Raw genomic sequence first — 14717 nt, 5'->3', positions numbered from 1 at the left:
TTCTGCAGAGAAGCTAATGAGTATCTGGACAAATGTGACAGTACAGTTACAGTCATGAGCAACATAAGAAATGAGAAAAGCCCACACAGGTCATTGCTGTGTTGTTTCAATCATAGCACAATGGCTGGAGGCAGTCTGCCATCGTGATCCTCAGGGGATGTGGGAGGTGCTAAGGGGTGAAATGTGGAGCCTGGGGTGAGGGAGGGCAGCCACCTTCTAGTTCTTGATCCAGAGAAGTGTGCAGCTGTGGAATTTCAATGAGATGTCAATTCCAGACCTGTGTGTGTGTGACATTAAAATGATTACCATAGATTTTAAAAGTTTGCAGGTGGTTGATAGATTACTGCTGGAGTGCCATCGCATTGTCCAGGGGGAGTTAAATGTATTAGGAACTACACTGTGACTAACTATGAGAAGTATCATGTGTTTTCCAGATTATAAATGAGTAGATTCTGAAGATAGAACTGTTAAAGTGAAAATTGTGAAACCCATGCAGATGAGAGGTATTCAAAAGCTTTGTGGAAAATGCATGTAACAACCACCATCCTTGAATTTCAAACATGTTTTGCACCAAAATAAAGTTATCACTTAATTTCATTTTCCTAAGAACTTTTTTGAGATACCCTTATTTTATTATATTTATATATTTATAAATATATTTATTTATAATAAATTATATTTATTATTTTATTATATTTATTTATATACTTTTAAATATATTTATTTATAATAAAATAAGGGTATCTCAAAAATTAAATATATCTCCGAATGAAAATATGTGGATGAAAAGAGCAAAAATATTCCATGAACTTTCATCTGCTGATTAGGCAACATGTTATGAAATTAACTAATATATAGACTGTTAAAAAGAAGAACTAATCTAAATGAAAGTAGAAAAAGTAAGAAAAGTATTTATTCTACCAGGGCTCCCACAAACAAGATATGTGGAGCAGGCTGGTGGTCTGGTCCAGATTCCGGGGATGGATGACCACTGGCCATAAGGGGTTCCTACCAAAGACCTCTCTAAGAAACTGTGTGAATCAGCCCCCTTCCTTATGCCTGTATTCAGCCTAGGTCAGGTACTAGGAGTTTCTCTCTTAAAGGAAGTTGGAGCTGAGCTTGCAGGGGAAGCTTTGCTTTAGGTGAGTGAGAGCTGTCTGTGTGCTGTGGTCGTCTTGTCTGCTGGGATTCCCTGGGCCAGGACTGGAAATCCCCAGGCTGGGTTGTTTTCTACTGCTGAGGGACAGGGAATGTCGGCCCTGCCAGACCTCCAGGGGGCCTTTATCTGTCATTGAGCTTACAGCCAGGGTTTGTCTCGTGTAGTGTCCTACACATGGGGACACGCACATCAGAGTAAATAGATAGTGGGGTTAACACAGCTGGTGTTATTCTTACTGGCCCTGCTTTGTAAATCTGACTTTGCACTTTTCCAGTATTAATGATTTACAGCATGCAGATTTAATTTGACTTTGTATATCTACATGTATGCATACACAGATTGGAGTAGGGTGTAGGACCATGTCCTCCTGTGCTAGCTCAGCACACATCTCTGAATCCTTGCCACTTTTGTGGGGCTGGAGCACAAGACCAGTAGCAAGCACAGGAGAATCCCCTTTTTCACCTGGTCATTCACCCAGACCCTGGAGACACCTCCTTGCTTAAAGCTTCTCTCTTTCACATAACATAGAAAATCCCCAGTTTCTTTCAGCTTCCATGACAAGTGTTGGCACGAAGGTCACCACAGCTATAAGGAGTGGGATGGAGGCAGCTGGAGCACTAGAAATATAGTCGTGCCTTTGTGATCTCACCTTTCTGCAGAATTCTTTTAACTTGAATCTCAGTAAAAGTGAAGTTGGATATTAAGGATATTTATGAAAACTTTCCCTCTTGCCTATTATCCAAAACAATTAAAAGCTGTCGTTAACAATCACCAATGAAGCTCTGAAATTCTTTGAAAGTGGCTCTTCCTGTTCCCAGCTCCCTAGAGTGGACAGTCTGACCTGGAGGAAACAGGAGATCCTGAGTCTGACATGGGAGGGACTGACAGCAAACTCCTGTCTCCCTGGATTCCTGAAGGTTTCTTTCTACTCCAGGATAAGTTCTTGCCCAAACTTCAGACCCCTAAGTGCAGCATCATTCATGTGCTGAGACGAGCAATGGGGAGAATGCTCCTGAGAAAGGTTTTCAGAGACACAGGTGCAGTGGAGAACATGATGAGTACAGGTTGCATGAGAAGACACTGGGTTTGTCTGACATTCAAGACAATCTGGAATCACAGAGAACATGGGGGTTTTATTGTAAAAATGCTTTACCAGTATTTCCTTTCTTTCTAATCTCCAGTGACTACAGGAAGCTAAAAGAGAATGACATCCATAGACATTCACAAGTATAGGAGCACCCATCAGAGAAGCTATGACATAGCAGGCATGTTTCATTTTTTCCCTTAAATACTAGATCAGCCATGTTAACTCCAAAATTCAACACATGGAAATCTATATCTTGGTTTTCAACCCTCATGTTTTCTTAATGTTTAATTGTTAGCAGTTTTGGTTGATTGTATAATTAATGAAAAAAGGTAACATATAAGCTCTAATTTATGCATTTGTATAAAGAAGAATTATACCCAATTTCTTTTTCCTATGCCATTATCTAATAGCTGCCAGTTCCTGAGCGAGCCTTTAGAGCCGAGACCCTGGACAGTGCATGGTGTGGTTCCTCCTTGTGCTCAGTGATGGGCAAGGTGCTTGGGGTCCCTGCTTGATTTTTCATAGCATCAGACTTTTTGTGCCCCACTTTTGACATGATAATAATTCATTTATTGTGATATTTCTTTTTATTTTTCTTAACTGTATCTCCCACATATAAGGCAGAACAGGTGGTATCTGTGAATCTCTGTCTGCCTTATTTACTCAGTATACTGTTCTGCAGTTGCATGCATTTTGTTGAAAAATGGTAGAATTTCATTTTTTTATAGCTGGATATTCCATTGTATATATATACCACATTTTCTTCCTTACCCATTTATGTTACCATGGACACCTTGCATGATTACATATGTTGGCTAGCATGAACAACGATGCTCTAAACATGGTAGTGCAGCTATCTCTGATACAATGAGTCACGTCTATTGGGTACATGCTCAGAAGTGGGATAGTTGGATCACATGGCAAGTCTACTTCTAGCTTTCTAAGAAAGCTCTGTACTGTACTGTTGTACATAGTGACTGCATTAATTACATTCCCACCAACAGTGCATAAGTGTTCCCCCTTCTCCACATCCTCGCTAGCATTTGTTACTCCCTGTGTTTGGATTTCAGCCATTCTGATGGGGGGGGAGAAGATACCTCACTGTGAGTGTCATTTACATTTCCCTGATAGCTAGCGATGTTGAGTGTATTTTCCTAATATTTGTTGGCTTTTGTAATTTATTCTTTTGAGAACTGTCTATTGAGGTCCATTACACATTTCTTAACTGTATTTGTTGTTTTGCTGTTGATTTTCTAAAGTGACTGATATAGTCTGGATATTAATCCATTGTCAGATAACTATATTAAATTTATTTCCCCCATTCTTGTGGCTGTTTCTTCACACTGTTGACCATTTATTGCTGTGCTAAGCCTCTGCATTTGATACGATCCCATTTGTTTAGTTTTGCTCTATTGCCTGTGCATTGGAGGTCTTGTCCAAGAAGTAGTCCTCTACCCCAATGTCTTGGAATTTTTCCCCCTATTTTCTGCCATCATATTCATAGTCTGAGGTCAGAAATTTAGGTCTTTGATCCTGAGTAGATTTTTGTATATGTTGAGAGATATGGATCTAATTTCATTCTTTACATACATAAATCCAGTTTCACCAGCACCATTTGTTGAAGAGATTATCCTTACTCCAACGTATGGTTTGAGCACTTTTGTTGAACATCATTTGACTGGATGTATGTGGATTAATTTCTGGATTGTCTGTTATGCTCCACTGATCTATGTATCAGTTTTTATGCCAGTAGCAAACAGCTTAGTTCCTGTAGCTTTGTAGTTCATTTGGATTAAGATGTTTTGATGCCTCCAGATTGATTTGGGCAGAGTGGGGAAGCTCGGGTTCAGTTTGGCAATTCTGGGTCTTTTATGACTCCATATAAATTTAAGGAGTATTTTTCTAATTAGGTTCAGAGTTTCTTTATTATTTTGATAGTGTCGCATTGAATTACACATGCTTTATTAAGATACTTATGCATATCATTGCCAAATATAAAATGTGAGTACCCTTTTGCTTTTTCCTAAATTTTACAGAAACTAAAGGTAGACATAATTTGTGGATATTTTGACCAGTTTCTTTAAAAATACAGTTTGTATTTTACACTTTTATGTGTGTACAGTTTTACAGTTTTACTGAAATAATTCACTGGTTCCATAATGTTGTATGCAGATTTCTTTCCTCAACTGTTACTCCTGTGGACACATTACATTACATAGCAAAAGTGACATTCTCAGTGTAATTAATTTTGCATCTGTTTTTATAAACCACTTCATGAGAAGAAAGAGTTTCACTTTTAGTCTTTGAAAAATGTTAAATTGACACATGATAAATTGAACATGTGTAGAGAGTGCTGCCCTTATGTAATGTACACAACTTGATGAAACTGGAAATACACAGCAAGTAAACACCACCAGTCCGTGCCTGACACATCCTCACCTCCCTACTTTCCTTCTACCATTTTTATTTGTTGTCATTATCACAGCTATTTGCGCCAAGGACATCTCTTAGAAGCTCTACCCCAGTGTATAATAGTACATTGTTGGCCACAGTCCCTGTGCTGGATGGCAGAATTAGGCCTTCTTTATCTTGCAAAATCAGAACATTTAATAGTGTGACTGATCTCTCCCATTTCCCTCTCTGCACAGCCCCTGACAACCACTCATATTCTCTCACTCCTTGGAATTTGCTATTTTAGCTTCCTAACTTAAATCTGGTCACATAGTGATGGTTCCTGGATGGCTGGCTTATTTCACTAGCATAATGCCCTTCATGTTTGTCCATGTTGTTGTGAATGCCAAGGTTTCCCTCTTTTTAAAGTCTCAATATTATTGCATTGTTATAGATCACATTGTCTTTACCAATCATCTGGCAATGGTTATTTAGGTGGCTTCCATGTCTTGGATATTGTGACAATGCAGTCGTGACCATGCATACACATCTTCCCTTCAAGAACTGGTTCTTTTGCTTAGGATGCATATCCAGGTTGGATTACTGAGTCATGAGACCATCCTGTATTCAGTTTTGAGGAACTGCCTACTGTGCTCTGTAGTGGGTTCACCCAATTTACATTCCCATGATATTGTATGTTTTCCATCTTCTAGTTTTTCTCAAAAATGTACTATCTTTTCTTTCTTCCCTCTTACATTTCTCCCATTCTTTTGATAACAGATTCCAAGAAAATATGAGGTGATATCTCAGGTGTGGTTTTGATTTGCATATCCCTGAAAATTAGTAATGGTGTGCACCTTTTCATAAATGTGTTGATCATTTGGATATCTTCTTTGGAAAAGTGTGAATTAGATTCTTTGAACATTTTTGAATTGGGATTTTTATTATTTTATCATGGAGTTGTAGGCATTTCTTGTATCTTTTGGATATTAACCCCTTATTATAAATATAGTTTGCAAATATTGTCTCCAATTCCACAGTTGCCTTTACATTGTGTTTTCTTAATTGTGCTGAACCTTGCCACTTTGGTGCTATCTCACTTAGATATTTTGCATTTGTTTCCTGTGCTTTTGGTGTTGGTAGCCATATCCAGAGTCTTATCTCTGACACAAGAAGGAATTGATGATGACCTGGAGGTAGCAGAAAAGCAAGATTCATGTGCATGAAGAGTGAGAGGACGCACTCCAGCACACTCTAGAGTGGCCTGCACTCCTCAGAGTTGAGGTCCATTCCTTGACAGGACCTAGAAGCACAAGTAGCAGTGTCTGTGGTCATGTGTAACTGAATAGTCACTAGGCTGGAGTCTCAGGGCAGGGCTTCAGTACTCCCCAGTTCCTTGCCCTAGAATTGCCTGGCTCAGTACAGGATTGGAGTAGCATCACAGGTTGGAGCCTGCAGCCATGCTGGTGTCAGAGTTGGTTTAGCAGGAGCTCTGCTTTTCCACTGCCTGGGCTGGGGAGGAGCTCAGCAGTGCATGCAGGACTGCAGGGAGGGCCTGGAGACCTCAGGTCCTCCTTGCTTGCTGACTCCCTGCCTGTATGGGTTTCAGGTATTACACTTTTAATTCATTTTTGCTTGGCTTTGCTGCAGTGTGTGTTAAGGGTACAGCTGCATTATTTTACATGTGGATCTACAGCTTTCTCAGCACCAGTTATTGATGGGGCTCTCCTTTCCACATCTTATTCTCAGGACCCTTGTTGAAAATTAACAGATCATGTATGGTAGATTTCTCTCAGGGCCCCTATTCTGTGTCTACAAAGTCTGTGTCAGCCTTTCCCAGTACCCTACTGTTTGAATACTGTGACTTTGTAATATAATTCAGAACTAGGGCACGTGAGACATTCAGTTTTATGCTCTTTCTCACTATTATTTTAGCTCTGCAGGCTCTTTTATTGTTGTACATTAATTTTAGGATTTATATTTTATTGTAATAAGTACCATTGGATTATAATTGAGGTAGAACTGAATCTGTAGATCACATGCTAGCATGTTCATTTAAAAATATCAGTTCTGGAAAACAGGATACATTTTCATTTATATGTGTCTGCTTTCATTTTACAGTCAGTGCTTTCTGGCTCCCTGCATTATTGTGGTTTTTTTCTTTTAACTCTGATTCTTTGAGCCTTGCTGTGTCCTATATGGTCAGCTGACTATAAGAAGCCCTTGGAAATTGAATGAATTAGAAATCAGCCTCCACCCACACCCTGCCAGGTAACAAGGTAACAAGATCCCTATATCACTCCTTCATACATTGATGGTTCCTGAACACTGCTCTGTAGCAGCAGTAAATGAGCAGCTTTTAAATGCTTACAGTGCAAATACAGTATTTCAGGTGATATTTTTCCTAATTAGATTGATATGGTAATTTTACATTGTCAACATATATAAAAATGTCATCCTGGGGAATGACATCGTGATGTAGCGGGTTAAGCCACCACTTGTAATGACAGCGGCCCATTTCAGAACATCTGTTCCAGTGCAAGGTACTCTGCTTCTGATCCAGCTTCCTGCTAATGCACTTGAAAAAGCAATGCCAAGTGGCCCAGTTACTTGGGCCCCTGATATCCATGTGACAAACCAGATCAGGGTTTCTGGCCCCTGACTTTATCCTGGCTCAGACCTGGCTGTTGTGTTTATTTGGCAAGTGGACCAGGAAGGTGGAACTCAATTTCCTTTAGCTTTCTTACTCCCTCTGTTGCTCTGCTCTTGAAGTAATTAACTAATTTTTAAAAAGCATCATATTATGCTCTATAAAGTTCATATAATAATTATTTGATAAAAACTTAAGTCTGATGTACATATATGAAATTTTATCCTTTTTTCTCTAATGTCAATTCTATTGCTTATTTCTTTTCATCTCTCTTTATACAATATATTTTATCATCAGAACCCAATTTATTACCTTTGTTTTGCAAAGATTTTATATTTTATGTAAAATATGTGTTGTGTTCACCATTTCAGGTTACATATATAAATGTTTTGATCTTACCATCTATGCCATACAAACTTTAAAGCCACCGTGTAAGGAGTTTCCTAATGATGATATATAGTTTATTTTCAAAGCTTCATTCCTAAGAAGATTCTTGCAGTTAGTGTCTACACTCAAGCCAGTTTCTACTAGGGCTAATTTCTGTGAGTAGGATAATGTGACATGTGACTGCTGATTGAGGGGATCGCATTTGTACTTATGGTAAATGCTGGTACAGAGCCATCCTCAGCAAGGTCACACTGTCTTCAGGACAGGAGGTTGGAGAATGCACAGGTGCAGAGGGGATGTCCTGAATGGCCGGGCAGTGCAGTGAGAAGGTTTTGGTTTTCATCTCTTCCCAGTAAGACTCTGCTTCCCTCTCCCTGCACTTTCTGGCCCCAATGGAAATACAGCATGCACCATGGGGAGCCCTACAGTGCTGGGCACTTTCAGTCTGCTTTGTACCTAGCATCCCTTCCTCACAGAACCATTAAGGTAGGAAGACAGCAGGGAAACTTCCATCCAAGGAAGCTATACAAATTAGGTTTTCAGATCTTCAGTTTTCTCTTAAATGTTGCCAAAGTGAGTCTACTAGGCAAAAGACCCAGGGACATTGAATGAGAGAAATTGCATGCTGTTGAGGAAAGTATTCACCAGGTCCAAGTGGTTAGTTTTCTGCAGGGAATGGTGTGTTGTGTTCAGTTCCCTCCAACTCTCCATCAGTTTGGCTCCTCCTTGAACCTACATTCTTCTGCTAGGAAGACAAGGCACAAGCAGAGCTCAGTCAGGAGCTTGTTCCACTCTCAGTTCTCACGTACGAGCTCACGAACAGCACAGTGGTAGCTCCTCACACCTTCTTGTCCCCATGTTGTGAATTAGTTTACTCCACCATCCACTAACTCACCCCACAAAGGATCCTTGACTTCCCATTTCCAAAATGCATGTGTCTCTCATCTCCCCATCATTATCAAAATAGTTGAGAAATGTGTAGTGCCATGAAGTGGGATGTGTTTCCTTTGTTATATGAGTTGTTCATAAAAATCTAACTTTCTTTCCAATTATGATACTACTGACATCTTTCTAGATGATTTGTTACACAAAAATCCTTGATCCTTGACACAAAAGCTGATAAATGAAGTGGGAAAAATGAGAGTTAAATGGGGAAATGAGCTCCAACAGAGTGGATTTCTGACCTAAAAGCACAAGAGCAACAGAGGACTGAGCTGAAAGACCCACTCTAGACACCGGGAGCCTGAGTTCCATTTCTGAGCTATTGGTGCAGTCTTCAGGAATCAGGAAGAGCTGCAGAAAGTGACATGTCCTCAAGGGACAGTCAGCTCTGAGGGTGGTGTGAAGCTCCTGAGAAAGCCATTGTAGGTGAGAAATAACAAAGCAGAATCCAATATTTTCCATATAACTGAAACTACTCAGTCTATTGGAGAATTATCACATGTTATCCAGGACGCAGCAGTTGATTGCTTATGAATGAGTTATTAAATCTTAAAGTGGAAGTATGGAATTTATAGAAGAAATCAGAGAAGAATTTCTCTGTGTTTTCAGAATGGGAAAATAAATTTGTCAGAGAATAAATGACAACAAAAAGTAGGAAGTGACAACTTAGATTTTAATAAATTTAGAGCTGATCACCATCAAAAGAAAATCTGTTATTGGAATAGGAAAGAGAGAGACAAGCAGTAATGGAATTGTATACATAATATTGCAGCACTTCAATAAAATAACAGGAAAAGGGAAGACCACAAGTACTAAATCACACCTCAAAAAAAGCTAGCCAAATTGTATTCAACTTTTGGACATATCATCAAATTCCTTAGTATTAAAAATGGGAACAAAACAGCTATCTAAAATCATCACACTCCTATAAGAATTAAAAGTGATTGAAATTAGTGTTGGCACAAGCTGGATAGATTGGAAAAGTCATACAGGGCTGGGGGTTTAAAATTGGTAAAATGGTGGCTGGCACTGTGGCGTGATGGGATAAGCCTGTGCCTGCCGCACCAGCATGCCATGTGGGTGCTGGTTCAAGTCCCCGCTGTTCTTCTGATGCAGCTCCTTGCTTTGGCTCCTGGGAAAGCATAGAAGATGGATCAAGTGCTTGGGATTCTCTGAGAGGAGGGACTCATCAAAGATTCTGCATAGCATGATCTTGTTCTGTGACGTGGGATCGCTAACACTCTTGGCAAATACTTAGGCATGAAAATGATGAGCACAGATTTCCAGGAATGGTTAGATCAAGGACTGTGAAATTACCATGCTGAGGCAATGCTGAGAGCAAGAAAGGAAACTATAATATGAAATTTTCTAAATAACTGAAATTATTAGTTTTATAGGAAAACAATATGAGCTGTTACTTATATGATTACAAATTGATTTTGAGTAGATTTCTGTTTTAAACTTAAAGATGATTAATGTAAATTAAAGAAGAACATAGCTGTAGTCTTACAATAGGAAAAGTTCTCTGGCAAGGAACAAAAATTGTTAAATATAAAATATAAATGATAAATTATCATATAAAATTCAGCCACTGCTTGAGACATCCACATCCCATATGAATGCCTGGAATTGAGTCCTGGGCCTGCTTCCCTTTCAGCTTCTTGCTAATGCTCCAAGGAGGCAAAGATGATGGCCCACATGCTTGAGTTCCTGCCACCTTCTTGGAAGACCCAGATGGAGTTTCTGGCTCCTGGCTGCAGCCTGGACCAGTTGTTGTGCTTGTGGGCATTTGGGGATTGGACCAGTGGATGGAAAGTCAGTCTCTATCTCTATATCTTCTCTCTCTCTGCCTCTCAAGTATAAATAAATCATTTTAAAACAAATACACACACACACACACACACACACACACACATATATATATATATAGTATTCTTACAAATAACATGTAGAAAGACAACAGAATAAAAATTTGAAAAATTAATCAAGGTGCTCCAAAGCAAAGGCCATTTAATGTTTATTAAACATGTGAAACATACTGAACTCCATTAGTAACCAAGCAAATGCAAATAAAATCAATACATGAAATCATCACATACTAACATATACAAATAAAAATTACAGAAGTTACCAAGTGTGGCAACATGTGGATAAACCAGAAAGCCCACAGACATCCAGAGGAAGGGGCTGGTGAGAACAGGTTTTGTGAAGTATTTTTCAGTAACTTATAATGTAGAAGCAATGTAGAGCTATGATCCTACAATTTCCTCAGCCCATATATGCTTACCCAAATAAGAGTTCCATATTTGCATCCCAGTGCTATTCCATAAAAGCCCCTATTTGAAAACAGATTACACAAATTTCAGTTGTGTTATGACAAAATAGGTGTGATGCTCACACAATGGAATTTTCTACAGCAATGATCTTGAATAATCCACAACACATGAACCAATACAGGTACCAAAACATAAGGAATGAAAGGTAAATAAGTGTATGCCATGCAATTTTATGTATTTAAAACTTTAAAGCAAGATGAAGGTTACTATCTTCTTAGATGTCAGAATAGTGGTTACCTAGTGGCGGTAGTCACTGATGCAGGAGAAATTTAGTTCTCAAGGGAGGCAGCTGATATTATTTTGTTTTTTAGGATCCAGATGTTATTATAGAGGTGTACTGAGCATGTGAAATTTTAGGCTACCTGTATTTATGACATTAATTTTTTAAAAAAGAAGCCAACATTCAAACTAAGTTAGCAGAATGTTAACGGGTAAATGTTGGGTTAGAATTGTTAGAATTGTTAGAATTGAGATTAAAATTATTAAATAACCATAATATGATTAGTTTAAAGTATACTGTAATTCTGTATTGAAATTAAGAGGCACTAGGGGCTGGCAATGTGCTGTAGTGGGTAAAGCTCCCACCTACAGTGCCAGCATCCCATATGGGTGGCTCGTTTGATTCCTGGCTGTTCCACTTCCAATCAAGCTCTCTGCTTTGGCCTGGGAAAGCAGTAGAAGATGGCTCTAATCCTTGGGCTCCTGCACCCATAAGGGAGACCAGGAAGAAGCTCCTGGCTCCTGGGTTTGGATCAGCACAGGTGCAGCCATCTGGGGAGTGAACCAGCAGATGGAAGACCTGTCTGTCTCTCTCTGCCTCTTCCTCTCTGCAATTCTGCTTTTCAAATAAATAAATAAATCTTTGAGAAATAAAAAAACTAAGAGGCACTGAATACACAACCTCCAAATAAGAGAGGCAAACAATAGAATTATTTAAAGAGTAATACACATTAAGTTGTGATAGAAAAATCAAGAATTTATAGCAAAAAGAATGCAAAGAACACAATATATTGATAAATCTAATAATCAATATAGACATTATGATATAAAGTATAAATAGATTAATTATTCCTGTGAGTGTCAGACATTTTATTATATTCAATGGGAAATATTTTCAAATATACAGCTAAAAATCCTGGCCCAGTACCAGCCATCATGGCCATCTGCAGGGTGAACCAGCAAAAGCCCTCTCACTCTGTCTCTCCTTCTGGTCACTATGTAACTCTGACTTTCAAATAAATAAATAAATATTTTTTTAAAAATGATTAAAATAGAAAAAAATATATATATATATACCTATATAAGCCATGTCTCAACCATGAAGGAGTAATTAATCCTAATAGTATATCAAATAGATATTTTTTCAAGGAATATAGGATAAATACAAACAATATATCGCATGTAAATTAAACCAATTAAGTACTCCTCACAGTAATATACATACAAGGATAAAGCAATTTGTTTTTATTTTAATGAGTATTATTTTTCATTTCTTTATTTTTTTATTTATAATTTTCTAACAGCATTGATTGATGCAAAACAAACATAATGTGACTAATTATATATACATGTATACACATAAATACAAAGACATATGTACATGCAAATATATACACATACAAATATATTGCTTTTATATCTAATATGCGTCAGGTATTTCAAAGTTTTTCAGTGAGATAACACCATATGGTTTCTATTTTTGTGGCACAAGATTACAGACACACATTAGGCCAGATTAATTTTTCTTTTCAAATATTTGCATCTTTAATATCTTACATAAGCTTTATTTTATAAACACAGAGAGACCATTAGTAAAATAACTCTCCCAATGAGTAAGAACTATTCACATTATTTTGAAAATGCTCAGGCCAAAAATGCTACAGGAACCAAATGGATTCATGTCTTACACCTTCCAAAGGTTCCTCCCTCACTTACTCCACCACAGGTTTATTTCCTGACTTGAGAGACAGGAGAGGGCACCGTGGGACCTGCTTCCTGCCACTGCCCAACTGGTATCTTCACATCACAGAAACAATGGATGTACAGATCCCCATCCCATGCCATTTACACTCTGCAGCATCTCTGTTTTCAACAGGCAACATTCCCTTGAACTCTGGAAACTCAGTGAAAACGTCCACTTAAATGAGCAATTCAAGTTCAGTCTGAATTCATCTACATGCAAATGACTACTATTTCTCCAAGAATATAAACAGACTAATACTCTGAAACTGAACTACCCTCCAGTTAAACTCCATGCTATTCATGATTTCATGGGAGAGTTCTTGTTTCTTCAGTATCTTGAATGATGTCTCAAATTGTGTTCATATTTGATGGAAACATCCCTGCCCTTCCACAGCCACTTCATGCCTAGACATTTTACTGTCCCAGATGAAAGTTACACTCCCAGGAACTACTCCATGTCACCAATGGATCAATTGTTTTAGCCCTACATAACCTCTTAGCTCCTCCATTATATCCATTAATAAAATTTCACTTATATAGGTATTACTGTGAAAGTATCTTACATTTTTCTTTAAAAATACTATTCAATAGAGGAAAGAGGAGAAGTAGGGTGAGAGTGTGGGTAGGATGGAGGGTAGGGTGTGAAGAATCACTGTATTCCTAAATCTGTATTGATGAAATGCATGAAGCTTGTGTACCTTAAATTTTTAAAATGAATAAAATGAGACTTCCATAAAAAATAAAATTACTCAATTTACTTTTATTTTAAGCAGAGCTCATGCCAGGTTCTTGTAAAATGACTGCTTCTGAAATGTGCCTCCTGTCTGAGGAGGACTGAAAAGTATGCAGTCAGCCACTGTGAATATCCATAGAGTTTACTTCTCAGAGCACAGAGGACTTTGCTGCTATGATCCAGGGAAGGCAGTGTGTGGGTACCCTGGAGTCATAACTCATGAGAATGTAGGGGCTGATGGCAGGGAAACACCCAGCTATCAGTGTGGAGACTTTCACCTCTGACGTTTCATGAATATTGAGAAAGGCTAAACCAATGTGAAGAAAGGACGACAGGCTGCACAATACAAAGGTACTCACCAGGACAAGGATGCTTTGTGTGGCTCTGGACCCTGGGGAAGATGTGTGGGAGAGAGCGTGTATGTATTGCACCTGCTGCTTGTGCCTGTACAGGATGAAAACCATGAAGCTGCTGGCCCAGAGCATGAGCCCTACAAACACAACATCGCGGAATAACATCAGTGCTATGTACAATGATTCAGTGATTTTCCCACGAGGCATAGCAGAACAGTAGTCATAATCCATTTTCCTTGTGATATTATTGTTTTGCCATCTGGCAGTGACATGCACAGGTACCATGACATTTAGCATCAAGTTCAAGCTCCAGCAGAGAATAGTGGAGGGTCCAACATACTTGGGAGCTTTTACTTTAAGCCCCATCCACCTGGAGCAGGTAGGACTGATGGTGATGGCCTGGAAGACACTAAGGAGGCAGGTGCTGCCAATGGATACATCCCTGCTCACTCTGTGCACATAGAACACAAGTTTGCACCCAGTATCATCGAGGAAATGCTTCATCCCCAAAGCTGCCATGGTTTGGGGGACTCCTTTTGAGAGAATGACCAAGACATTGGCTACAGTCAGGTGTTTGAGAATCAGATCTGTGAGCCTAAACTTGCATCCTGTGAAATAAAGGATGAGATAATGGAGAAGAAGAGAGGAATTTCCCAGAATCCCAGCCAGCGTCTGTACTAGAAAGACCATTCCTAGGGCCAGGTCCCTCGGGGCCAT

General features: G+C 38.9%; 1 protein-coding gene across 1 annotated transcript; it reads right to left on the bottom strand.

Moving 5' to 3' along the window:
• Positions 1 to 13796: 13796 nt before the first annotated feature.
• Positions 13797 to 14717, bottom strand: ORYCUNV1R1559 (vomeronasal 1 receptor oryCunV1R1559). Its single transcript, NM_001167246.1, is given in 1 exon segment — positions 13797 to 14717. A coding segment is annotated over 1 exon segment (921 nt).

This window comes from Oryctolagus cuniculus, chromosome 18 (genome assembly GCF_964237555.1).
Source record: "Oryctolagus cuniculus chromosome 18, mOryCun1.1, whole genome shotgun sequence".
Lineage (NCBI taxonomy): Eukaryota > Metazoa > Chordata > Mammalia > Lagomorpha > Leporidae > Oryctolagus > Oryctolagus cuniculus.
Note: the sequence above shows the minus strand (reverse complement) of the source record. Positions and strands in the feature narration are given on the sequence as shown.